General features: G+C 43.7%; 2 protein-coding genes across 2 annotated transcripts in view; one reads left to right on the top strand and one right to left on the bottom strand.

The window, feature by feature from the left end:
• Positions 1-239: 239 nt before the first annotated feature.
• Positions 240-8,286, bottom strand: LOC124032246 (endoplasmin-like). Its single transcript, XM_046344507.1, is given in 18 exon segments — positions 240-748; positions 1,225-1,317; positions 1,628-1,783; positions 1,989-2,067; positions 2,208-2,344; positions 2,903-3,148; positions 3,642-3,911; positions 4,053-4,118; positions 4,291-4,506; positions 4,698-4,737; positions 4,739-4,812; positions 4,997-5,119; positions 5,338-5,449; positions 5,849-6,180; positions 6,453-6,569; positions 6,763-6,904; positions 7,141-7,243; positions 8,123-8,286. Coding segments are annotated over 18 exon segments (2,379 nt in total). The 5' UTR covers positions 8,172-8,286; the 3' UTR covers positions 240-724.
• A 7,463-nt stretch (positions 8,287-15,749) lies between these two features.
• Positions 15,750-26,887, top strand: part of LOC124032253 (5'-nucleotidase domain-containing protein 3-like) — a 50,752-nt gene continuing 39,614 nt past the window's right edge. Inside the window, exons 1-2 of the mRNA XM_046344514.1 lie at positions 15,750-16,181; positions 19,137-19,321. Of these exons, the coding sequence (XP_046200470.1) occupies positions 15,857-16,181; positions 19,137-19,321 (510 nt within the window). The 5' untranslated portion in view covers positions 15,750-15,856. The remainder of the gene's footprint in view (positions 16,182-19,136; positions 19,322-26,887) is intronic.

A 26,887-nucleotide genomic window follows, 5' to 3' on the forward strand; every position in this document is an offset into this window, starting at 1 on the left:
CTCCCTGTAGCCTAGTATATTAGCCCACAGGATGGAGCAAAGGATGGAGCAAAACAGCGCTTAATTGACCCACTTAAAGCAGTTAATTTTGTTCATTTAAATCGCAGAGTCCATCTTTAAAATGGAAAAGCCTCAACAGTATGTTCTTATTTGTAGACATGTCGCTTTATTCACTAAGTAGTATTTAGTTCAGTATAACTTCACCTGTACCAAGAGTCCTACTATAGTCAGACAGTAGCCCCCTTTTTCAAGGAAATATTTATTCAATGGGATCAAGGGACAGTGTCGATCACATCTTTTCCAGCTCAGTTAAATATTAACAAATTTACAATCATGAGGAATGTAACAAAACAGAAACAAAAAAAACACCAGCCTTTCAAAAAAATCTCATCCCATCAGGACCCTCCACAGAGTGAGTAAAGTGTGGCCGATGGCCTCGACTCAGCCTGGTCTCAGATCTGTTGGGCAAGAGCACACAAACGGATGTGGGACCGGGCTAGTCTTGATTGGTGGCTGTTGGGTATCCTAGCCAACAGATGGTCTTGGCTAGACAGACAGAATCACACCGACATTTCACTATTGTTTTCACTTAACAGATAACGGAGTAGAAACAAACACGAACAGAAGTGTAATTCTGTCTGGGTCTCCGGTTAGGACTTCGGCCTTTGTTGTGGCTCAGCTCCAGGATAGGTCCATCATTACACCCTTCCTCATTTACAGTGCTTTATAACTCATCTTTGTCAGTTGCCTGTTGGCCAGAGAGAGAGAGAGAGAGAGAGGGAGGTTGGTTGTAGTTTCACCATCATTAACCAAATCCATGCAAAACAAGGCATCAATTGAAACTATGAATATTCAAATTAGAACCTCTTCCCCAGGCTATTGGGCACAGCAGATGAGGCTACAGGGAGGATGGGCTCACTGTAATGGCACAGAGTCAGACATGTAGTTTCCTTCGTTTTGATACCGGTACAGCCATGACAATGAGCTTGCTCTCCACTAGCTCCTCCCATCAGCCGCCTCTGGTGCACAGCGCTTATAAGCCTGGTATAGCAATGATTCAAAGTTGGCCTTAGTAGGAGTGATCTCACGGATCTCAGCTAACCAAAGCCAAGTTTGACACGTTGGTCCACCAAACATTTGGATGTTTGTGTCTGGGAAGGAAGTTATCGGAACTATAAAAACCATGAACATAATTTCCCAAAACATGTGATCTGTGAGACTCACCGCTTCTTCATCTGGAATTTCCTCCTCAGTCGCTTCATCCTCTGCTGGCTCTTCAGGCTCCTCCTCCGGCTCCTCCTCCGGCTCCTCCTCAACCTGCAAGGGGCAAAACAGGATTAGATTTAGTTTCCTCAGTATGTAAAAATCAGAGTAACACTGCATTTCTTTTTCAAACAGGTGGGATAAGCCCTGAGCAACACCTTCCGGTCCTCCAGTCCCCCCACAGTGACATGTTGTAGCCCCAGACAAGACAGATTGAAGTCATTGAGGGCTTGATGATTGAGTCAGGTGTGCTTAGCAAGGGCTAAATCACTACTGGAGGGAAATGCTTGGCTACAGCACCACTCAGGTACAGAATTTAGAGTCGATCAAGTCTTGTTGTGTATTTTGCAAGGCTGTGACATGCCTGTTCGGTGAGGTCCACATTCATACTGAGCCGCAGCATGCGCTCAATCCGGTCTCCGTAGGCCTTGGTGTCTTGGAGCTGGTAGCCCGAACGCAGCGTGGCTGTCTCAAACAGCACCATGGCCAGGTCTGAGGCAGTCTGGTCCTCGCCACCCGTCTGCAGGTGAGAGAAATAGAAGGGATGAGAATTGAACAGTCAGCGATATGACAACAAGCAGCACTGCAGAGGAGCACAGACATCATTCAACTGATGGAAGAGAACATCCTCTAGCTTGATCCTCATTGGCTGCCCCCCCCCCCAAGAATCAAATATGACAGAAATGTCACGAGGTTTATGCATTATAGGTTATGTGAATGCTTACAGAAACGCGTTTCAACATCTCCTTGATGAGAGGGTGCTTCGGGTTGATTTCTAATGTCTTCTTCTGGCTAGCATAATAACTGGAAACAGAGCGAGAGAATTAGGAAACCTGAAGCACAAGTAGGATCTTGAAATCAAAAATATCAACGATAACATTTGGATCCTTTCACAAAGTAGGAATGGGGAAGTACTCGAACAAAAGCCTTAATGACTTAATTACTTCGTGGAGATGTCTTTCCCGGTCTGGTAGGCCTGAGCCTTCATAATCCTCTCCATGTTACCAGACCAGCCGTACTGGCTGGCTACAAGAGCACAGGGGGACTTGGTCAGCCTCTGGGACAGGATGGCCTTCTCAATCTACAAGAGAACAAAGGACACATTGTCAAAAATAGATAAAAGGATGTCCACATTATCATTTCATCCAAAAACACTGAAGGCCAGATTCTCATTTGAGAATGTTTTTTATTTCTCTCGAGTGGGCTGAAGTTGGACCTTTTCCCTTCATGTTCAGTATGTTGAGCAGCTAACCGATCGCTGCAGCTGTACATAGTCCATCGGTAAATAGCCCACCCGATCTACCTACCTCATCCCCATACTGTTTATATTTATTTACTTTTCTGCTCTTTTGCACACCAGTATCTCTACCTGTACATGACCATCTGATCATTTATCACTCCAGTGTTAATCTGCAAAATTGTAATTCGCCTACCTCCTCATGCCTTTTGCACACAATGTATATAGACTCAAACAATTACTGTGTTATTAACTTGTTAATTGTTTATTCCATGTGTAACTCTGTTGTCTGTTCACACTGCTATGCTTAATCTTGGCCAGGTTGCAGTTGTAAATGAGAACTTGTTCTCAACTAGCCTACCTGGTTAAATAAAGGTGAAATATTTTGTTTATATATGTTACCTTGTCCTTCAGGGCACTGTCCTTCATCCAGGTGGTGAGAGGTTCATACTCCTTCTCCAGGGCCTCCCTTGTCTCCTTGGCCTTGTCACTCTCATCAAACTTGATGCCCTCTTTGGCCACGTTCTGGAAGCGCTTGCCATCGAACTCTGGCAAGGCCTGGACACAGTACTCATCTACTGGCTCGGTCAGGTAGATGACCTCGTAACCCTTCTTCAACAGACTCTCTACGAAGGGAGAAGACTCCGCCTGGGGGGGTGAGGACATTACACAAGGGAAGACTTAAGGTTAGGAGGAACATTAACCTAAAATTACACTAGATTGCTTACACCTTACAGATCTGCAAACACCTGTGTTAGGGGGCAGTATTTTTATTTTATTTTTTATTAGCGTCAGATGACAATGGTCCCGTTCACGGGGTGGGGTGTCACTACAGGTTCATTTTGAAAACAGAGTTGAAGATAAGAAATGGAGGGAAAGTCGAGGGAAAAGATAGTTTAAATGAACCCAGTTAACGGTCAACTCTTCCCACCTCCTTTTAGCTAGTTCCAGACATGAAGTATGTCTGGTCCTGCTTCTCCATCTCTACGTACGGCCGCCACCAACACCAGGCCGCCGCCAACACCAGGCCGCCGCCAACACCAGGCCGCCGCCAACACCAGGCCGCCGCCAACACCAGGCCACCGCCAACACCAGGCCACCGCGGGAGCCTATGTGGCCTATACAGTGTACCATTACCCACCTCCTTGCGGCTGGTCCCGGCCATGAAGTAGATCTTGTCCTGCTTGTCCTTCATCCTCTCTACGTACTGCTCCAGGCTGGCCAGCACCGTGTCGCTGTTGGAGGTCTGGAAACGCAGCAGCTTAGCCAGACGGGTCCTGTTGGAGTGGTCCTCGATCACACCCAGCTTGATGTTGGTGCCAAACTCCTTCCAGAACTTGTCGTTGTACTGCTCTTCGGCAATCTTCTTGATCATGTCCAGGGTCTTACGAACCAGCTTCTTACGAATCACCTGGATGGAAGAAAGTTTAGTTACTAAAGCTCACATCATTCACTACGATGGTTAATAACAAGTCATTCTGTTCAAATCGTATCTTCATTAGGCACCAAACTGACCCGAAACAGGTAACTTGTCTAATTAGAGGACGCTCACCTTGAGCAGCTTGTGTTGCTGCAGGGTTTCTCTAGACACGTTCAGGGGCAGGTCATCAGAGTCCACCTAATAAAACATTCATAAATCACTTAGAGAAAGTAATAACACGATTAAAATTAACAAACATTTAACTGTACAGCAGGGTCAGGGGTCAATTCCAATTCAGAATACATTTAAAACCCTGCGGTACCAAGTGTTGAATTAGTTACATAATGTAAGCTATGTAAGACTCACTCACCACTCCCCTGACAAAGTTCAGGTATTTGGGCATCATGTCATTGAAGTCATCGGTGATGAAGACTCTACGGACAAACAGCTTGATGAAGTCGTTCTTCTTGGTTCCGTACTCGTCGAACATGCCCCTGGGGGCTGCAGCGGGGACAAACAGGATGGACTTGAAGGTGACCTCACCCTCGGCTGTGAAGTGGATATGGGACAGGGGCTCGTCTGTGTCCTGGTGGGGGGGGGGGGGATAAATCAATCAAATTAGAACACCAATCAAAGGGTATTTATAAAGCCCATGTCATGTCAACAGTTATCAAAGGGTTTCACATGAACCCAGTCTTGCCCCCGAAGAGCAAACTAAAAGGGATGGTTCGGCGAGGAAGAAGTCTCTGGAAGGAAGTCGGGTCGCAGGCTGCATACCTTGGAGAAGGTCTTGTAGAAAGCCTTGTACTCGTCTTCCTACTTCTTTGGCTGGTCTCGTCCAGATCGGCTTAATGTCGTTCATCAGCTCCCAGTCCCACACAGTCTTCTCAACCTGGACCAAAGGCATGGAAGTGGTTTTGGGTTTATAAAAAGTCAACAAAAAACATCCAAAATAAGATACCAATTGATAACTAAGTTGTATTTTGTTGTGTTAGCATTTGAATAGATAAAATAAACGGAACTGTACAGAAGGAGAAGTTTGGGAAACTAAAACGAGTCAAGCTGTTTGTTTTTACCTTCTTAGTCTTTGGCTTGTCCTCCTTCTCATCCTCCTCTTCTTCCACCTCTACCTCATCCTCAGTGGCATCTTTCTCCTCTGCCTCGGTGTCCTCGTCGATGGGCTCCTCAACAGTCTCAGTCTGGGCAGGTGGAGGAGAAGGGAAAAACAGCTAAATGTTATTCCTACAGCTCACTGCTACAATGGTTCCCCATAGTTTGTTCCTTTGACAAACTGGTCTCAAACCCTTCATCTCCTTTATCTACAATAAGCTCGATTCCACCATATTTCAACCTGTAAATTTTGCCATCAGTGCATATGGAGGGGACAGGAAAAATAGTATAGTTCCACTCCCAATACCTTGCTGGACCAGACATAGATGGGGAAGTTGATGAACTGGGAGTACTTCCTGACCAGGTTCTTGATGGTCTCCAGTTCCAGGTAGTCTGTAGCCTCCTCCTTCATCACCAACCTGGACCAATCAGAAAGACAACCGCATAGAACCTCGTCAGTGTAAAAACACGAGTCAGTCAAAGTAGAATTGATTCGAGGTCACGGTAGTTCGTGTTTTGAATTTCATTGAGGGATTTTGTCCTTTATTATCTTATAACGCTACACAAATTCATTTAATTCATGGCCACTGTATGAATAACCATAGCCTGGTATTTAAAAACTTTTAAATACTAGGAGCATTTGCTTGTGGTTGTCTAGGAATGCCAGTTTTCACTTTTGGAAGTACAAAAAAAATGAAGTACTTAATATGACTGATGTGTGGTTGTATCACCTAGCTATCAACTGTAAGTCGCTCTGGATAACCATCTGTTCAATGAATAAAATGTAACCATAACAAAATGTACTCCGAGACACTCACGTGATGGTGGTGCCCCTTCCTAGGGTGTCTCCACGGGGGTCCTCGATCACACTGAACTCATTGGAGTCGGACTCCCAGATGTGCTGCGTGCCGTTGTTGTGCTTCGAAGACACAATCACCTTGTCAGCAACCAGGAAGGCGGAGTAGAAGCCCACGCCGAACTGTCCAATCAGCTCCGAGGTGGACTGGCCCTCACTTTCAACCTCTGTCATCTTGTTCAGGAACTCGCTGGTGCCAGACTTGGCGATGGTACCCAGGTTTCTAATCAGGTCTTCTTTCGTCATGCCGACACCAGTGTCTGTGATGTGGAGCATGTTCTTCTCCTTGTCAGACTAGGGAGACCACGAAGAGAACAGGTGAGCTCAACCTCAGAAGTCCTAATGATATTTTATTAATAATTTCCATGTCTTACAAAGCAGAATGGATCAGTCAAATATCTTTCAAAGACTAACCCTTCCTCCAATTCAAATTTCCTCCAGTCCCCTCTTATTAACAGCCTCAAAACACATTGGAGAAGTGCTAAGGGGAAGGACCTTGGACCATCTCCAGTACGGTTGAGAAGAGTGCGAGGAATTGAGATTGAGGACGTGACCATGAAACGCACCTTGATCTTGATGGTGAGCTCCTCGTTGGCTGCCAGTGCGTCCTCATTGGTCAGAGACATCAGTCTGATCTTATCCAAAGCATCGGAAGCATTGGAGATCAACTCCCTCAAGAAGATCTACAGACAAGAGGACAGGATGGTTACAGTCAACGTAAACCTCTGGGTTGGATATGGTTGATCCACTCAACGTTTACTGACTATACAATCTAGAGTCATAATATTAACCGTCTCAAGATCCAACACACAGACAGGAGGACAAGGGAAGGATGGGGGAAGTGTCCGGGAATCCTGCAACTTTAACGCCACTCACCTCCTTGTTCTTGTAGAGCGAATTGATGATGAGTTTCATCATGCGGTTGACCTCTGCCTGGAAGACATGTTTCTCTGACTTCTCTCTAATCTCTTTGATCTGAGCTGCGTTCAGCCCATCCAGCTGGATAGACTCCTCCTCTCTGAGGACAGAGACAGATCAATGATATTCAACAGGTCAGTTGCAGTCACGCTGAACTGTCGCTGCAACTGATCGTCATTTCTCTTTGCCCCGTAGACAACTCCTGTCATGTTTTACTTTAAGGTTCCCAAACAATTGTGTCGGATCTGTGCCACTACCAAACACACATCAGTAATGGAGGCTGGGACGGCCCCTCAAGAGTCTGGTTTCTCTTGAAAGTTTCTCCCTCTGACCTACCTCTGCACCACCTCGTCATCAGTCTTGGATCCATCTCTGCTCTTCCCCAGATCATCCTCCACAGCTCCGTCGATGTCAAGCTCATCTTCTGCTCTCACAGATGCTGCATAGAAACACCACGCAAGTTAGTAGAGTAGGTGAACTCATGGAAAACTCCCAACCCAAAAACTATTAGTCTGTTGTGGACCTTTGCTTGAGTGCTGACAAAAACATTTTTTGGGGATCTTTCAAGATATAACTCAATACAGAAATCATCTCGTATGATACATGTGGCATCATATGACGTGAAATACATGATACAGGGATGGTTGTCTGTATTTTGTGTGTTACACGTCTTGAAAGCTTGAGTGCTGACAAAACAAAACACGTTGGGGACGGTCAACAACGGCCTAATGAAACAAGGTAGTTTCCCCGTTGAGTTACAAACTGAAGATGTTAGCGACATTTGAGTTTGAAAACAAGAAATCAAAAAGGAGATGTGGCCTATTCATCCTGACAGAAACAAAATGGTATAATTCAGTCACGGGCTATATATAGATATATATATATCTATATCTAGCTGTATTCCTTAGTTAGCCAAAAGGACAGGAAATACAGATATCAGCAACTAGCTACGCTAGAGGGGATGAGCAGCCGTTACCGGTTACCGGTTACCGGTTGTGATCGGTGGTTGCTAACTAGGAACAGGATGTTTGCTTAGCTTTACAAGGAAACTTCCAGAAACGTGTGAAGCGGTAAGAAAATATCCCAGAATCAAATTCAATGAATAAATCACAAATTATTTTTTTAATGCAAAATGCCTAGTGGTTTCCGTATTTAACTATTTACAACAACAACAAAAAAATAAGGTGAAATAAAAGCTCACGATTCAGATGGCTGGCTAGCAATAAAAGGGAAATCAAGTTCAAAATGCTAGCTCGTACGGATAGACACGGCTAACAGCGATGCTAACGAAATAAAAAAAAGATCCTCGGATACTCACCGAATGCTAAAAGTGCACAGACCAGCCCAATAAACCAAATCCGCTTCATTTTGTTACAATTATCGTCAGACAAAAGACGTGGGGGGGGTTAACAACCTATACCTCAGCCGTATAAACGCTCACACACAACCGCCTTGACAAGGAAGAATGACCAGATCCAGCTCCCCCCAACAAAAGCACCCCTTTTAATAACCCCCCCCAAGACGGACCAATCACAGGGCACCACGCACAAAACACAGCCAATAGCAGCAGGACATTTCACAACCTACAAGGACGTTTTCTCCCAATAGACGTGTTCCATGTAAAACTTAATACATGAAAATCGTGGCTTGTAACCATTGGCTAAAGAATTCTTCTGAGAGGTACATATTTGAGGCAACTACTCTAAAAGATTGCTCAACAAGCAATGTCTATGCATTTTTTTTAATCAGTGGTTTTTAAATATTAAATTGTATTGATGTGATGTGATGATGATCATTTATCGATATTCTATTTGGTCACTATAATGATAATGTTTTGTTTCTAGAAGCTGATAGGCTTCTATCAGTGTTGCTTGTCTCGAAGTGAGCGTAGATGTAATTTAGCTCGTCTGATAGGCTATAATGCACAATAGACATTCATACTGCATAAGAAAACAACGTTTATTTGTCACGTGCGCCGAATACAGTGAAATGTTTACTTACAGGCTCTAACCAATAGTACAAAAGGGGTATTAGGTGAACAATAGGTAAGTAAAGAAATAAAAACAACAGTGAAAAATAACAGTATGGAGGCTATATACAGTTGCAAGTCTATATACAGACACCGGTTAGTCAGGCTGATTGAGGTAGTATGTACATGTAGATATGGTTAAAGTGACTATGCATATATGATGAACAGAGAGTAGCAGTGGAGTTAAAGAGTGGGTGGTGGGTGGCTGGACACAGCCCGGTTAGCCAATGTGCACTGGTTGGTCTGGCCAATTGAGGTAGTATGTATAGTTAAAGTGACTATGCATATATGACAAACAGAGTAGCAGCGGCGTAAAATAAGGGTTGGGGGGGGGGGGGGGCACAATGCAAGTAGTCCGGGTAGCCATTTGATGACCTGTTATGGCTTGGGGGTAAAAACTGTTGAGAAGCCTTTTTGTGACTGGGGTGGCTGGGGTCTTTGACAATTTTTTAGGGCCTTCCTCTGACACCGCCTGGTGTATAGGTCCTGGATGGCAGGCAGCATAGCCCCAGTCATGTACTGGGCCATACACACTACCCTCTGTAGTGCCTTGCGGTCGGAGGCCGAGCAGTTGCCGTACCAGGCAGTGATGCAACCGGTCAGGATGCTCTCGATGTTGCAGCTGTAGAACCTTTTGAGGATCTGAGGACCCATGCCAAGACTTTTCAGTCTCCTGAGGGGGAATAGGTTTTGTCGTGCCCTCATTATGACTGTCTTGGTGTGTTTGGACCATTCAAGTTTGTTGGTGATGTGGACAGCAATGAACATGAAGCTCTCAACCTGCTCCACTACAGCCCCGTCGATGAGAATGGGGGCGTGCTCGGTCCTCCTTTTCCTGTAGTCCACAATCATCTCCTTAGTCTTGGCTATGTTGAGGGATAGGTTGCTATTCTGGCACCACCCGGCCAGGTCTCTGACCTCCTCCCTATAGGCTGTCTCGCCGTTGTCGGTGATCAGGCCTACCACTGTTGTGTTGTCTGCAAACTTAATGATGGTGTTGGAGTCGTGTCTGGCCATGTAGTCGTGGGTGAACAGGGAGTACAGGAGGGGACTGAGCACGCACCCCTGAGGGGCTCCAGTGTTGAGGATCAGCGTGGCAGATGTGTTGCTACCTACCCTCACCACCTGGGGGCGGCCCATCAGGAGGTCCAGGATCCAGTTGCAGAGGGAGATGTTTAGTCAGGATCCTTAGCTTAGTGATGAGCTTTGAGGGTACTATGGTGTTGAACACTGAGCTGTAGTCAATGAATAGCATTCTCACATAAGTGTTCCTTTTGTCCAGGTGGGAAAGGGCAGTATGGAGTGCAATAGAGATTGAATCATCTGTGGATCTGTTTGGTCGGTACTCAAATTGGAGTGGGTGTATGGTTTCTGGGATAATGGTGTTGATGTGAGCCATTACCATCCTTTCTAAGCACTTCATGGCTACGGACGTGAGTGCTACGGGCCTGTACTCATTTAGGCAGGTTGCCTTAGTGTTCTTGGGCACAGGGACTATGGTGGTCTGCTTAAAATATGTTGGTATTACAGACTCAATCAGGGACATGTTGAAAATGTCAGTGAAGACACCTGCCAGTTGGTCAGCACATGCCAGAGCACACGTCTTGGTAATCCGTCTGGCCCCGCAGCCTTGTGAATGTTGGCCTGTTTAAAGGTTTTACTCACGTCGGCTACGGAGAGCGTGATCACACAGTCCTCCAGAACAGCTGATGCTGACAGCTGATGCATGCCTCAGTGTTGCTTGCCTCAAAGTGAGCAGAGAAGTAATTTAGCTCATCTGGTAGGCTCGTGTCACTGGGCAGCTCGTGGCTGTGCTTCCCTTTGTAGTCTGTAATAGTTTGCCAGCCCTGCTACATAAGACAAGCGTCAGAGCCGGTGTAGTATGATTCAATCTTAGCCCTGTATTGACGCTTTGCTTGTTTGATGGTTCGTCGCAGGGCACAGCAGGATTTCTTGTAAGCTTCCAGGTTTAGAGTCCCGCACCTTGAAAGCGGCAGCTCTACCCTTTAGCTCAGTGCGAATGTTGCCTGTAATCCGCGGGTTCTGGTTGGTCTACGTACAGTCACATCCTCAATGCACTTATTGATAAAGCCAGTGACTGATGTGGTGTATTCCTTAATGTCATCGGAAGAATCCTGGTACATGTTCCATTCTGTGATAGAAAAGCAGTCCTGTAGTTTAGCATCTGCTTCATCTGACCACTTTTTTATAGACAGAGTCACTGGTGCTTCCTGCTTTAATTTTTGCTTGTAAGCAGGAATCAGGAGGATAGAATTGTGGTCAGATTTACCAAATGGAAGGTGAGGGAGAGCTTTGTATGTGTCTCTGTGTGTGGAGTACAGGTGATCTAGAATTGTTTTCCCTCTGGTTGCGCATTCAACATGTTGATAGAAATGAGGTAAAACTGCATTAAAGTCTCCGGCCACTAGAAGTGCCGCCTCTGGGTAAGCGGTTTCCTGTTTGCTTATTTCCTAATACAGCTGAGTGCGGTCTTAGTGCCAACGTCCGTCTGTGGTGGTAAATAAACAGCCACGAAAAGTATATATGAAAACTCTCTTGGCAAATAGTGTGGTCTACAGTTTATCATAAGATACTCTACTTCAGGCGAGCAAATTCTAGAGACTTCCTTAGATTTGGTGAGGGATACGATAACAGGGACAGGTAATAATAGAGACACATAATAAGCAGAGAGGTTTCTGAACATTATATATATATATATATATATAGACCCTCTTTATAATAAGTCTATGAATATGCAAGATCAGGAACAGACATGTACAGTCAGCAGGATGTAGGTTATTGGCGAATAACCTGAAATATGTAATATGATTGGAATGATTTCTTCAGTACACAGAGACTGTTGGTGTACGTTCAACAGCCAACCACAAGGTGGAAGTCAGGAGTCATTGTAGTGATCATGGAACATTTGTAGGCTACTCGGAAGAAGAATATGAGCTCTGGATATGTAATTAAAACAATCATATTACATAGAAGAAAAATAATATGCAGATCTGTGGCAACTGGCAGCCTTTACTGTATGTCAATAAAGGCAACAGGGCCATCTTACTTTGAAAAGTGTTGTCCCAGAGTTGTGTATATACAGTACATGGCTCTGGTGTTAAGATACACAGCTCTTCTTGGGGACCTTGAATTCTGCAGAAATGTTTTGTTACCCTTCCACAGATCTGTGCCCCGACACAATCCTATATCAGAGCTCTACGGACAATTGCTTCGACCTCATGGTTTGGTTTTTGCTCTGACATGCACTGTCAACTGTGGCACCTTGTGTAGACAGGTGTGTGCTTTTCCAAATAATGTCCAATCAATTGAATTTACCAGAGGTGGACTCATATCAAGTTGTAGAAACATCTCAAGGACAATCAATGGAAACAGGATGCACACAAGCTCAATTTCAAGTATCATAGGGTCTGAATACTAGGTATTCCTGTTTTTTATTTGTAATACATTTGCAAAAATGTCTAAAAACCTGTTTTCACTTTGTCATTATGGGGTATTGTGTGTAGATTACTAAGACTGTAAAATAACAAATTGTGGAAAAAGTCATGGGGTCTGAATTACTTTCCAAAGGCACTGTATATAAATGTATACAAGCACACTATTCCACACCGGTCTGCACGTTAACGTGGAAATTATTTTTCTAGTTTAAACGGTGTAGGAGGAATAACTTTCCAAATACAAAATTATAATAACTAGAGAAGTACATTTCCCAAAGAAAATGTAGTGTGCTTAAAATGGTGTTGCATGTATAGTGGGCTCCTGGCCAATTATGTGGGGGGGGGGGGGGGGGTTTCTGCTGATCTTAACTCTTGTTTTTTTTTACATAATGTTTTCGCCATCTTTTCCTATGACCCGAAAATAGCTTCTGGACATCAGAACGGCGATCATGAACCTCACACCTGTAGCTATGAAATGCTTTGAAGGGCTGGTCATTGGCTAACATCATCATCCCAGACACCCTGAACCCACTCCAATTTGCATACCACCCCAACAGATCCACAGATGATGCAGTCTCTATTGCACTTCACACTGCCGTTTCCCACGTGGACAAAAGGAACATCTACTTGAGAATGTTGTTCATTGACAACAGCTCAGCGTTCAACACCATAGTGCCATCAAGGCTCATCATTAAGATAAGATCCCTGGGACTGAACACCTCCCTCTGCAACTGGATCCTGGACTTCCTGACGGGCAGCCTCCAGGTGCTGAGGGTAAGCAACAACACATCTGCCACGCTGGCCCACAACACGGGGGCCCCTCAGGGGTGCGTACTTAGTCCACTCCTGTACTTCCTGTTCACCCAAACTGCATGGCCAAGCACGACTCCAACACCATCATTAAGTTAGGGAGGAGGTCAGAGACCTGGCAGTAATGGTATCAAAAAGCCTTTGACAAGTGCACGATTTCAGCGAAGTCTGCATGTTTTGATGGCATTTCCTAAACAGTCACGGTCCAAACTTTTATCATGTAAGTCTATGGCACTTTTATTTCCCTTGAAATGCATTGAAAGCTCATTTAAATATTTTCGTGCTACAAAAAAAAGGTATAAATACTATGAAAAATATTTTCTCAAACAGTCTCATTTTGGGCAGTCTTGTACATTTGAAAGTTGGTTTTGTGTTCATACCTTAAATCGTTTAAGCTCTAGAGCAGGTGTCGTGGAAATTCAGAGTGGAAATTCATACTGTGAGAGACTTGGGACAGCCATCTTCAAACAATCATCTTTATTTAATATCGATTAATCATTGAAATAATGAGACTAGTCAATCCACCACGTTTGACTGGTTACTCCAACCACATCTTATCTATGGAATGCCAGCTGTAGTTTTTTTTTAGGCTTCTCTTGGTTCACACAGACATTTTACGAGAAAGTAGTCATTTAAAGCTATTCAATGCATAAACAGTATTATAACAATCTTGTGATTTTTCTCTCACACAGGCTAAATTAATAAATAAAATCATATTAATAAGAGTATGTAATAAATCTAGAGTTGTGCTTCTTCGCCTTCATCAAGCACATCAAATAATAAGAAGCTTGGCGAAGATTTAAAATGGCAGCAGCAGCAATGGCGCACATGTGCTGTGGGGGTGTGTGTGTGTCATACTACTACAGTTAACTGCTGGCTATTAACTAATAGCTAAAGCGTTACCAGAGTTGCAGTCTTTCAACCGGGAGTTTCGAAAACTACTGTACTGTCTTTGGCTTCGACATGAACAGATAATGAACCTTTTACTGATAGGCTCTGTCAATTTGACTGTTCACATTCATATAAAAAGTCATTGGTTGACAGGCAGAGTGGAAGTCATGTAGCCACTGACGAGCTAGGAGGTACGGATTCTGTATTACCGTTCTCCTAGCAGCAGGATGTTATGCTGCACGAGCGCATATCTTTATTTATTTAAGAGTCCCCCTGCAAAGACATTTTAAACTTTGGGAATCTATATTTTCTTTTGCACTCTCGTGCACTACAACCGTTTTCCACAGCATTTGCAACCCCCCTGAATAATTGAATGTATTTTATTTTTAATATCGCTTACTGATCTTAAACCAGAAGCTAAATGCTAATAAAATCAAGTTTATGTTGTCCTCTAGGTCTCATCATTTTGATCCTGAGGACCGGCATATTTGCACATTGAAGGGAGCCCAAATTGATCAAGTTATCCATTATAAGTACTTGGGTATTTGGATTGGCTGTGATAAGCTGTCTTTTAAAACACACTTTGAAAAACTGAAGAAAAAAAAATCCAAATTAAGATTGGTTTATTTTATAGAAATAAATCCTGCCTCACTTTGGAAAGTAGTAGGAAGACTGTTCTCCCTGACTCCCATTACTTGATTACGGTAATTTATACAACGGGTGCGTCTAATCTTGAATGCTACGGTTGTTACCCCCGGTTTGGGTAGCAACCTTAGATTTGTGTCGGGACTATATCTTGTAGAAGGATGACGTTGTATGAATAAATTAATCAAAACAACGTTAATGAAAATATGTCAATCATTATTTGACTATGTTGGTAACCTGTTGTATAAAAGTGATAATGCCCACAAGGGCAGTGTTTGGAGGATATATTGGCGCGGTTTACCGGCCCTCGACTTTGTCTCCTGCCTAACAACACTCATGCCAATATATCCTCCTAACACCAGTTTCTCGGGCATTGTCACTTAATTATACCATGGCATTGTTAGGCTTAATAGGCTTAATGGGCATTGTAGAGATTGCATTATTTAAGCAATAATGCACAGGGGGTGTTGTATATGGCCAATACACCATGGCTAGGGGCTGTTCTCAGGCACGATGCTTAGCGGAGCTTATAACCCAGTTTATAATTCCCTTTAATGCATTTTCCTCCAAAACTCCACCTATTTGGTTAGTAGATACCTGCATTTTCACCCTAATTTAGCTGAGACAGGTAGAAAAGTTCTCTCTACAGCCCAAGAGACAATTGTATTTTTTCATTATTATTATTTTGGGGTCCTGAGTGGCGCAGTGGTCTAGGACACTGCACCTCAGTGCAAGAAGCATCACTGCAGTACCTGGTTAGAATCCAGACTGCATCACATCTGGCCGTGATTGGGAGTCCCATAGGGCGGCGCACAATTGGCCGGGGTAGGCCGTAATTGTTAGTAAGAATTTGTTCTTAACCGACTCGCTTAGTTAAATAAAGGTTAAATTAAAAAACTATATTTTAAAAACATATTATTTATTTGTTTTCATAAATTACTCATTGCATTTTCTTGCTGTCACAATAGAGGTGGCCATTGATTAAAATTCTATATATTTTAAATTAGTTATCCACATTAAAATGTTTTGAAATGCGGGCTTTTATTTTGAACGTCACATTACCATACAACAGTGACGTCATCGTTTGTGCTGCTGGCGGAACACTAGCGCATTCTGTTTCTGTATTTATATACATAACAGCGCTGTAGTCGCATGCATTTACCCACATCCCACGACGTAGACAGAAGCTACCGACAACCCGAAGGGAACGATATCCATAACCATGACGCCCTTGTCACTGTCATTTTCGAGTCTGTTAAAGAATAAGGATTCTCTGCAGAAGTTGTTCAATTGCTACAATGCCTTCCACGCGCAGCACGACATACCACGGTACTTCGGAAACCGAACGCCGTGGAAGAAGGCTCGGTTATGGGAGCGGAATTTCAGTGCGGTGTCCCGCAGTAGGTTCATCGGCCAAGTGTTGGCGGAACAACCCTTTGCCAAAAACTATGCGAAGGAAGCTACTATGTGTACCACTTCTGCAAGTGGCCAAGACATGACCAACTGGTTGTGGTCTATTTACAACGAAACCAAAAAACAGACCGAAGGTAGGACATGCATCTGTTGAATCCAAATGGTTGAGGATGTTAAACAATAATGTCCAATCCCTAATTATTTTTATTCCTTTGAAAGAAGCTTGGCGCAACTTGTTACTCACTGTACCAGCGGTGGCATGTTAATAACAAGTACCAGTTATTGTAATAAGTACTTCAAATCAAAGTGTATTTGTCACATGCGCCGAATACAACAGGTGTAGTAGACCTTACAGATACATGCTGAATACAACAGGTGTAGTAGACCTCACAGATAAATGCTGAATACAACAGGTGTAGTAGACCTCACAGATAAATGCTTAATACAACAGGTGTAGTAGACCTCACAGTGAAATGCTGAATACAACAGGTGTAGTAGACCTTACGGTGAAATGCTGAATACAACAGGTGTAGTAGACCTTACAGTGAAATGCTGAATACAATAGGTGTAGTAAACCTTACAGTGAAATGTGTAGTAGACCTTACAGTGAAATGCTGAATACAACAGGTGTAGTAGACCTTACAGATAAATGCTGAATACAACAGGTGTAGTAGACCTTACAGTGAAATGCTGAATACAACAGGTGTAGTAGACCTTACAGTGAAATGCTGAATACAACAGGTGTAGTAGACCTTACAGTGAAATGCTGAATACAACAGGTGTAGTAGACCTTACAGTGAAATGCTGAATACAACAGGTGTAGTAGACCTTACAGTGAAATGCTGAATACAACAGGTGTAGTAGACCTTACAGTGAAATGCTGAATACAACAGGTGTAGTAGACCTTACAGTGAAATGCTGAATACAACAGGTGTAGTAGACCTTACAGTGAAATGCTGAATACAACAGGTGTAGTAGACCTCCCAGTGAAATGCTGAATACAACAGGTGTAGTAGTCCTTAACATTTACATTTTACATTTAAGTCATTTAGCAGACGCTCTTATGAGCGACTTACCCAACAATTCAGTTTAAAAAAATACACATAATAATAATAATAATAATAACAGATAAAAGTAACAAGTAATTAAAGAGCAGCAGTGAAATAACAACTATATGCTGGGATGTACCGCTACAGAGTCCATGTGCGGGGCCACCGGTTATTTGAGGTAGTATGTAGGTAGAGTTATTATGCATAGATGACAACAGAGAGTAGCAGTGGTGTAAAGAGGGGGGAGGGGGCACTGTTATTGTACCAGTTATTGCCTGGTTCCTCTCTAGGTTTCTTCCTAGGTTCCGGCCTTTCTAGGGAGTTTTTCCTAGCCACCGTGCTTCTACACCTGCATTGCTTGCTGTTTGGGGGGTTTTAGGCTGGGTTTCTGTACAGCACTTTGAGATATCAGCTGATGTATGAAGGGCTATATAAATACATTTGATTTGATTTATTGTAGGATTATTGTAGTTATTTTAACATGTACTCATTATTTTACCGGTTGGGAGACACTGGACATGTCACCTGATGGCGAGTGACCAGGACTCTCTGTGTCACACTGTTGTTGACACCGACTGAATCGACAGAGACTGTGACACTGGCATGTCATTTTGCACAGTGATAACCTACTCTCCATCTCGTTGTCTCTGGAAATGAGCCCATCGTGTGTAACATATCAAAGCAATGGGTCAGGGGTCCCATACTGACCGTTGTTCTACACAATACACATACCTTATATGCACATACCTACAATACACATACCTTATATGCACATACCTACAATACACATACCTACAATACACATACCTACAATACACATACCTACAATGCACATACCTACAATGCACATACCTACAATACACATACCTACAATACACATACCTACAATACACATACCTTATATGCACATACCCACAATACACATACCTACAATACACATAACTACAATACATATACCCTATATGCACATACCTACAATACACATACCTTATATGCACATACCTACAATACACATACCTTATATGCACATACCTACAATACACATACCTACAATACACATACCTACAATACACATACCTTATATGCACATACCTTATATGCACATACCTACAATACACATACCTACAATACACATACCTACAATACACATACCTACAATACACATACCTACAATACACATACCTTATATGCACATACCTACAATACACACAGCTTATATGTACATACCTACAATACACATAGCTTATATGTACATACCTACAATACACATACCTACAATACACATACATTATATGCACATACCTACAATACACATACCTACAATACACATACCTACAATACACATACCTACAATACACATACATTATATGCACATACCTACAATACACATACCTACAATACACATACCTACAATACACATACATTATATGCACATACCTACAATACACATACCTACAATACACATACCTACAATACACATACCTACAATACACATACATTATATGCACATACCTACAATACACATACCTACAATACACATACCTACAATACACATACATTATATGCACATACCTACAATACACATACCTACAATACACATACCTACAATACACATACATTATATGCACATACCTACAATACACATACCTACAATACACATACCTACAATACACATACCCACAATACACATACCTACAATACACATACCTACAATACACATACATTATATTCAGACCTAAAACAAAAAATATATAAGAAATGAATAAATATGCAGACTTTCAGGGTGCATTGGTGTTTTCACATCTCCTTTAGCTAGAAACCTTTATGATCGTGTTGACAAATGATTTCAAATGCATCATAATTCATGTCACTAATCAGCAAGAGCATGACAGAGGCTTGTATTCATTTGCAGAGGGGCAATATATATATATTTTTTTAACCAACATTGACACAACACATCAAGAAAGCTTGAGGAAGAAATGTAAAACATGCATGTAATTCTTCTTGTTCTCCACCCTCTTGTTTTTCCTTCTCATTTAGCCCTGATCCCTGTGATCTCTAGGAACAGTGTGAACCCCGACACCATCTTTGCCAACAACGAGATGAGTCTGGGTGACATCGAGATCTACGGGTTTGACTATGACTACACTCTGGCCTTCTACTCCAGACACCTCCACACCCTCATCTTTAACATCGCCAGGGACATCCTCATCCAGGAGCACAGGGTAATGTCTGTTCCTCTAGCCTGGTCCTAGATCAGATCTGTAGCAGAGGGTCTTTTAATGTGACAGAGATGAAGTGGCACAACAGAGGAACAGTAGCCTGATCCCAGATCTGTTCGGTAACAGAATTATGCTTTGACTCAGATTTGTTCACTGTAAAATGTATGCCAAACAAAAACCAACATTTTAAGACGCGAGGCTGTGGCCCTTCTTCCTCTAGCTCCCCATTCTGCTTCTGCAGCCGTCTCCATCCGGGCCCCTCTGCTCCCCATTCTGCTGCTGCAGCCGTCTCCATCCGGGCCCCTCTGCTCCCCATTCTGCTGCTGCAGCCGTCTCCATCCGGGCCCCTCTGCTCCCCATTCTGCTGCTGCAGCCATCTCCACCCGGGCCCCTCTGCTCCCCATTCAGCTTCTGCAGTCATCTCCACCCGGGCCCCTCTGCTCCCCATTCTGCTTCTGCAGCCGTCTCCACCCGGGCCCCTCTGCTCCCCATTCTGCTTCTGCCGCCATCTCCACCCGGGCCCCTCTGCTCCCCATTCTGCAGCCATCTCCACCCGGGCCCCTCTGCTCCCCATTCTGCCGCCATCTCCACCCGGGCCCCTCTGCTCCCCATTCTGCAGCCATCTCCACCCGGGCCCCTCTGCTCCCCATTCTGCAGCCGTCTCCACCCGGGCCCCTCTAGCTACTGCCGTGACCAACGACCCGGTGCAGGCGGCTATCCAGCCGTCTTTAATACCTCTGATCCCAGGCTACAGCATATCCTCTTCATCAGAGAGTTTCGTGGTAGCACTTAATGTGACCTGACCTGACCTCGGCCCCCTTCCTCACTGAACCACATATCTCCACCCTTATCAGTGCCTGCCACATGTTGTTGCTCTTACTTTACTCAATACATTTCAAGCTTAATTTCCTCCACTATATACATTCCTCCTACAGATCAATCAATCAATCAATCAATCAATCAATCAAATGTATTTATAAAGCCCTTTTTACATCAGCTGATGTCACAAAGTGCTGTACAGAAACCCAGCCTTAAATCAACCAAACAGCAAGCAATGCAGTTGTAGAAGCACGGTGGCTAGGAAAAACTCCCTAGAACCTAGGAAGAAACCTGGAGAGGAACCAGGCTCTGAGGGGTGGCCAGTCCTCTTCTGGCTGTGCCGGGTGGAGATTATCAAATCAAATCAAATCAAATTGATTTATATAGCCCTTCGTACATCAGCTGATATCTCAAAGTGCTGTACAGAAACCCAGCCTAAAACCCCAAACAGCAAGCAATGCAGGTGTAGAAGCAAATTATAACAGTACATGGCCAAGATGTTCAAACGTTTATAGATGATCAGCAGGGTCAAATAATGATAATCACAGTGGTTGTAGAGGGTGCAACAGGTCAGCACCTCAGGAGTCAGCAGCATACCACCCTGTATCCCACTATGTTAGCCAGCAGCATACCACCCTGCATCCACTGCTGACTTGCTTCTGAAGCTAAGCAGGGTTGGTCCTGGTCAGGTCCCTGGATGGGAGACCAGATGCTGCTGGAAGTGGTGTTGGAGGGCCAGTAGGAGGCACTCTTTCCTCTGGTCTAAAAAAATAAAGAATTTCCCAATGCCCCAGGGCAGTGATTGGGGACATTGTCCTGTGTAGGGTGCTGTCTTTTGGATGGGATGTTAAACGGGTGTCCTGACTCTCAGGTCATTAAAGATCCCATGGCATTTATCGTAAGAGTAGGGGTGTTAACCCCTTGTGTCCTGGCTAAATTCCCAATCTGACCTTCATACCATCATGGTCACCTATCCCCAGCTTATAATTGGCTCCTTCATCCCCCTCTCCCCTGTAACTATTCCCCAGGTCGTTGCTGTAAATGAGAATGTGTTGTCAAATAATAATCACAGTGGTTGTCGAGGGTGCAACAGGTCAGTACCTCAGGAGTAAATGTCAGTTGGCTTTTCATAGCCCAGCATTCAGAGTTAGAGACAGCAGGTGCGGTAGAGAGAGAGTGGAAAACTGCAGGTCAGGGATAAGGTAGCACGTTGAACAGTTCAGGGATCCATAGCCGCAGGCATAACAGTTGAAACTGAAGCAGCAGCATGCCCAGCTGGGCTGGGGACAGCAAAAAGTCATCAGGTCAGGGAGTCCTGAGGCATGGTCACAGGGCTCAGGTCCTCTGGGGGGGGATGAGAGGGAGCATACTATTGCAGCATAAATACTGGAGGCCGTGACAGGAGGGGTCGGGAGACGGATAACCAGACTATGGCACTCAATATTTCAATAGGATACCTGATAATTAATTATATTTAAAGTTTAGGAGTCAAAACCCAGAACCCATCAATACAGATCTTATTTCGACGCACAAAATCATTCAAACGAAGTCCGATGGGTTTTCTCCTACTTTTCCCAAATATTCTCATAACATCTCAAACCTTGCTTACTGCGGTCATTCGATGGCATTTGCATATGTTCTTCAAAGACAGGACGCATGAAATGAGATAAATAATTTAGCTACTAAAAATAGGCCTTTTAACAAGATTAAATCACGACAGGAGTGTTTGATTCTTATTAAAGAGATGGGAGTCCAGACAGACAGGCTACTTTCGGACATTTTCGGAAAGGACATGTGGGCCTATAGAGAGAATCAGCGTGCACACGCCCATAAAAGCACCTGTCAATCAAAGTCATCAGCGCATGTCAGACACAAGCAAATATTTCTCCTTTCCTTAAAACGTATTAAAAAACCTAGCCCTACCTTAGACTTTTCTGAAAATAGTCAAAAATATTATTAATTGACAAGGAAATTATTTGAGGGGACAACTATGTTATAGTATGAAGATGAAATTGGCATTTTGAATGGATGTTTAAAAAAATATATATAATAAATAAATAAAAATAAATAAAAATATATATATATAAAAATCAATGTTGTTGAATTACCGTGTGAGGTGAAGAAAAAAATGACTGAGAAGCTTATTATACCTTATTAGTGTTGGTGAGTTAAAACAATCAGAAATCAGACATCTCCAAATTGGCACTTTCCTACATTTGACATTGGCGAGATGCAGGCCAGGTACTTCTATGCGTGCTCCGTCAACATTCTATGCGTGCTCCGTCAACATTCTATGCGTGCTCCGTCAACATTCTATGCGTGCTCCGTCAACATTCTATGCGTGCTCCGTCAACATTCTATGCGTGCTCCGTCAACATTAACAGGACAGAGAAACCAGACACATTCTCATCGCTCACATGGGTCGTGTAACTGATGGTTACGAAATAAACCAAAACTTGTTTCTCAGAAGTGTAGCAGGTTGTGAACTCTGCAAACATTTTCACTCCGAGAATGAGAATGCTAAATAACTGTAGTTAATGCCTTAACAGAAATGGATGGAAGTAAATGACAGGGATGAACAGTAAATTGCCTCTTTTACATTCATAAAAGTACATTGTGAGCCAACACTGTATAGTCTCGGATACTATTCCACTTTGCAGGTATAGGAGGTCGGCAATCATTCTTTTTTTGTCTCGCCAAGAGCGAGGGCAAATTATACCATGCCAGGTTGTAGAGGGTTGACACAATGTCCATTTGACACAACATTAGCGCATTGCAGGCCTCAGAACCAGAACAACCTTGTCGACTGCTGTTGAATAATTAACGAATAGTCAGACACATACAACTTTTCCATTTTTTAAAAAGGAAGACCGATTTTATTTATTTATTTACTAACAAGCAATGAAAACATACATTGTATAAAATAAAGTCCACACATCAATCTGTTGTTTTACTGATGTGCTGTATAGCCCTGTACAGCTAGCAGATTGTATGTATGTGTGCGTGCGTGCGTGCGTGTGTGCGTGTGTGTGCGTGCGTGCGTGTATGAAATGTGATGTATGTGTGTATGAATGTAATGTAATGTAATGTAATGTAATGTATGTGATGCCAAGCCCCCCAAAAAAATTAACTGAATCATTATACAATACATAGCCTAATTTCCTACTGCATATTACGTACTTCAGAAGAAGAAAACATATATCTATATTTCAGATGTTGTTGGTACATAATTGGTCTAGCCTATACAAATTCTAGTAATCCCCTTTGATTGTGGACAGTATTATTATGCATACTGGATGGACTGGTTACCTTGTGCTACACTGCAAACGTTCTATCCATGAGTCTGGGAGAGAACCTACAGGCCTAGGGGATACTGTCGGTTCATTGGGGGCCTAGGGGATACTGTCGGTTCATTGGGGGCCTAGGGGATACTGTCGGTTCATTGGGGGCCTAGGGGATACTGTCGGTTCATTGGGGGCCTAGGGGATACTGTCGGTTCTAGTGGTTAGAGCGTTGGACTAGTGGTTAGAGCGTTGGACTAGTGGTTAGAGCGTTGGACTAGTGGTTAGAGCGTTGGACTAGTGGTTAGAGCGTTGGACTAGTGGTTGGAGAGCCCACTTCCTACAGAGCACTGGGTAGCTACAGGAACATGGTTGGAGAGCCCATGACATACAGAGCACTGGGTAGCTGCAGGAACATGGTTGGAGAGCCCACTTCGTACAGAGCACTGGGTAGCTGCAGGAACATGGTTGGAGAGCCCACTTCGTACAGAGCACTGGGTAGCTGCAGGAACATGGTTGGAGAGCCCACTTCGTACAGAGCACTGGGTAGCTACAGGAACATGGTTGGAGAGCCCCCTTCGTACAGAGCACTGGGTAGCTGCAGGAACATGGTTGGAGAGCCCACTTCGTACAGAGCACTGGGTAGCTGCAGGAACATGGTTGGAGAGCCCACTTCGTACAGAGCACTGGGTAGCTGCAGGAACATGGTTGGAGAGCCCACTTCGTACAGAGCACTGGGTAGCTGCAGGAACGTGGTTGGAGAGCCCACTTTGTACAGAGCACTGGGTAGCTGCAGGAACGTGGTTGGAGAGCGCATGGCGTACAGAGTTTTGGCGGGATATCACCTGTCGCACAGTGAGAGGCTGCCTGCTCCTCAAACAATAGTTAAATCGTGAAGAAATGTGTTCTTATAAGCCCAGACATTTCTCTACGCAATCCCGTGTGAAAGCAGCAGTTTTTTTGGGTTGTCACTAAAAAGAGGAGGATCCCAGCTGCGACTATATTTATTTGTCAGCTGCTCCACTATAAAATTGGAGTAACCTACCCAGCATGATTTAAAAAATGGAACTGCAGGAAAGCAACCTCCATTCGCATTTTTAAAAAGTATAACTTTTTACATTCAACACAGCCTCTTCATATGTCCACTCGCTCCAGGAATGGGAAAGTTCAATTATATTATTCTATACTATAATGTGTATAGAGTAATAGACAGACAAGCTTATCTTTTGTCTGCTAAATGAACTCGCCTACAGCCTATGGCAAGGTGCATGGCCAGATCACATACAGTAGACCGACTCATATTCTGTTCTTCTGAAATACGTTTTCTTCCTATCATAATGTTTCTTTAGACGTGCCTAAAATAAATCATGGATTTATTGTGGTGGTGTACACTGAGTTTACAAAACATTAAGAAGAACTCCCTAATATTGAGTTGCAGGCCCCCTTTGGATAAAAGCGTCCGCTAAATGGCATATATTATTATTATTATTATTATAACTCCCTAATATTGAGTTGCAGGCCCCCAGGCCAAAATTGTTGGTGCATGGACTCTACAAGGTGTCGAAAGCGTTCCACAGGGATGCTGGGCCATGTTGACTCCAATGCTTCCCACAGTTGTCAAATTGGGTGGATGTCCTTTTGAACCATTATTCATACACACAGGAAACTGATGTGTGAGAAACCCTGCAGCGTCTTGACACGAGCCGGCGTGCCTGGCACATACTACCATACCCTGTTCAAAGGCACTTCAATATTTAGTCTTGGCCCATTCAACCTCTGAGATGGCACACATACACCTTCCATCTCTCAATTGTCTCAAGGCTTAATCCTTCTTTTAACCCGTCTCCTCCCCCTCATCTACACTGATTGAAGTGGATTTAACAAGGGGACATCAATAAAGGATCATAGCTTTCACCTGGATTCACCTGGTCCGTCTATGTCATGGAAAGAGCAGGTGTTCATAATGTTTTTTTACACTCCGTGTATATTTAGTAGATGTGGATGTTCCGAAGGCGAACATCAGCGGCTTGTATGTGTGGAGACCTGCAGATGCTAAACATGAAAGCCTGGAGATACCTTTTTTTTTTTTAAACAACAACATTAGTGGTCAGTTATCGTGAGATCGGCAGTCATTTGCTTGACAAAATGTCATGACCGCCACTCCCCTATAATCATGATTGGCCTATATTTCTCTGGCCATGTTCATCGTTACTCATTGTCACTTTATTCTTAAGTTCTGCACGCAATGCATGCGTATAATATAGCCTTCATTGTAAGCGGCTAATGTGCCAAATCAATACCCCCGAGCTGACAATGTACAACTCTGTCGTTCTGCCCCTGAACAGGCAGTTAACCCACTGTTCCTAGGCCGTCATTGAACATAAGAATTTGTTCATAACAGACTTGCCTAGTTAAATAAAGGTAAAATAAAATAAAAAATAAATAGTGTAATATATTATTGTCATACAGTGTATTCAGAAAGTATTCAGACCATTTACTCAGTATTTTGTTGACTCACCTTTTGGCAGGGACTACAGCCTCGAGTCCTCTTGAGTATGACGCTACAAGCTTGGCACACCTGTATTTGGGAAGTTTCTCCCATTCTTCTCAGGAGATCCTCTCGAAGTTCTGTTAGGTTGGATGGGGAGAGATGCTGCACAGCTACTTTCAGGTCTCTCTAGAGATGTTCGATTGGGTTCAAGTCCGGGTTCTGTCTTGGCCACTCAAGGACATTCAGAGACTTGTCCCGAAGCCACTCCTGCATTGTCTTGGCTGTGGGCTTAAGGTCATTGTCCTGTTGGAGGGTGATCCTTCACTCCAGTCTGATGTCCTGAGCACTATGTAGCAGGTTTTCATCAAGATCTCTCTGTACTTAGCTCAGTTCATCTTTCCCTCGATCCTGACTAGTCTCCCAATCCCTGCCGCTGACAAACATCCTCACAGCATGATGCTGCCATGTTTCCATTCAGTCTAAAAAGTTCAATCTTGGTTTCATCAGACCAGGAACTCTTGTTTCTCATGGTCTGAGAGTCCTTTAGGTACCTTTTGGCAAACTCCAAGCGGGCTGTCATGTGCCTTTTTACTGAGGAGTGGCTTCCATCTTGGCCACTACCATAAAGGCCTGATTGGTGGAGCGCTGCAGAGATGGTTGTCCTTCTGGAAGGTTCTCCCATCTCCACAGAGAAACTCTGGAGCTATGTCAGAGTGGTTCTTGGTCACCTCTCTGAGCAAGGCCCTTCTCCCCCCGATTGTTCAGTTTGGCCGGGCGGCCATCTCTAGGAAGACTCTTGTTGGTTCCAAACTTCTTCCATTTAAGAATGATGGAGGGTGTTCTTGGGGATCTTTAACACTGCAGAAATCTTTTGGAACCCTTCCCCAGATCTGTGCCTCGACACAATCCTGTCTCGGAGCTCTACGGACAATTCCTTCGACCTCCAGGCTTGTCTTTTTTCTCAGACATGCATTGTCA

This window comes from Oncorhynchus gorbuscha, linkage group LG01 (genome assembly GCF_021184085.1).
Source record: "Oncorhynchus gorbuscha isolate QuinsamMale2020 ecotype Even-year linkage group LG01, OgorEven_v1.0, whole genome shotgun sequence".
In the NCBI taxonomy this organism is placed as follows: domain Eukaryota; kingdom Metazoa; phylum Chordata; class Actinopteri; order Salmoniformes; family Salmonidae; genus Oncorhynchus; species Oncorhynchus gorbuscha.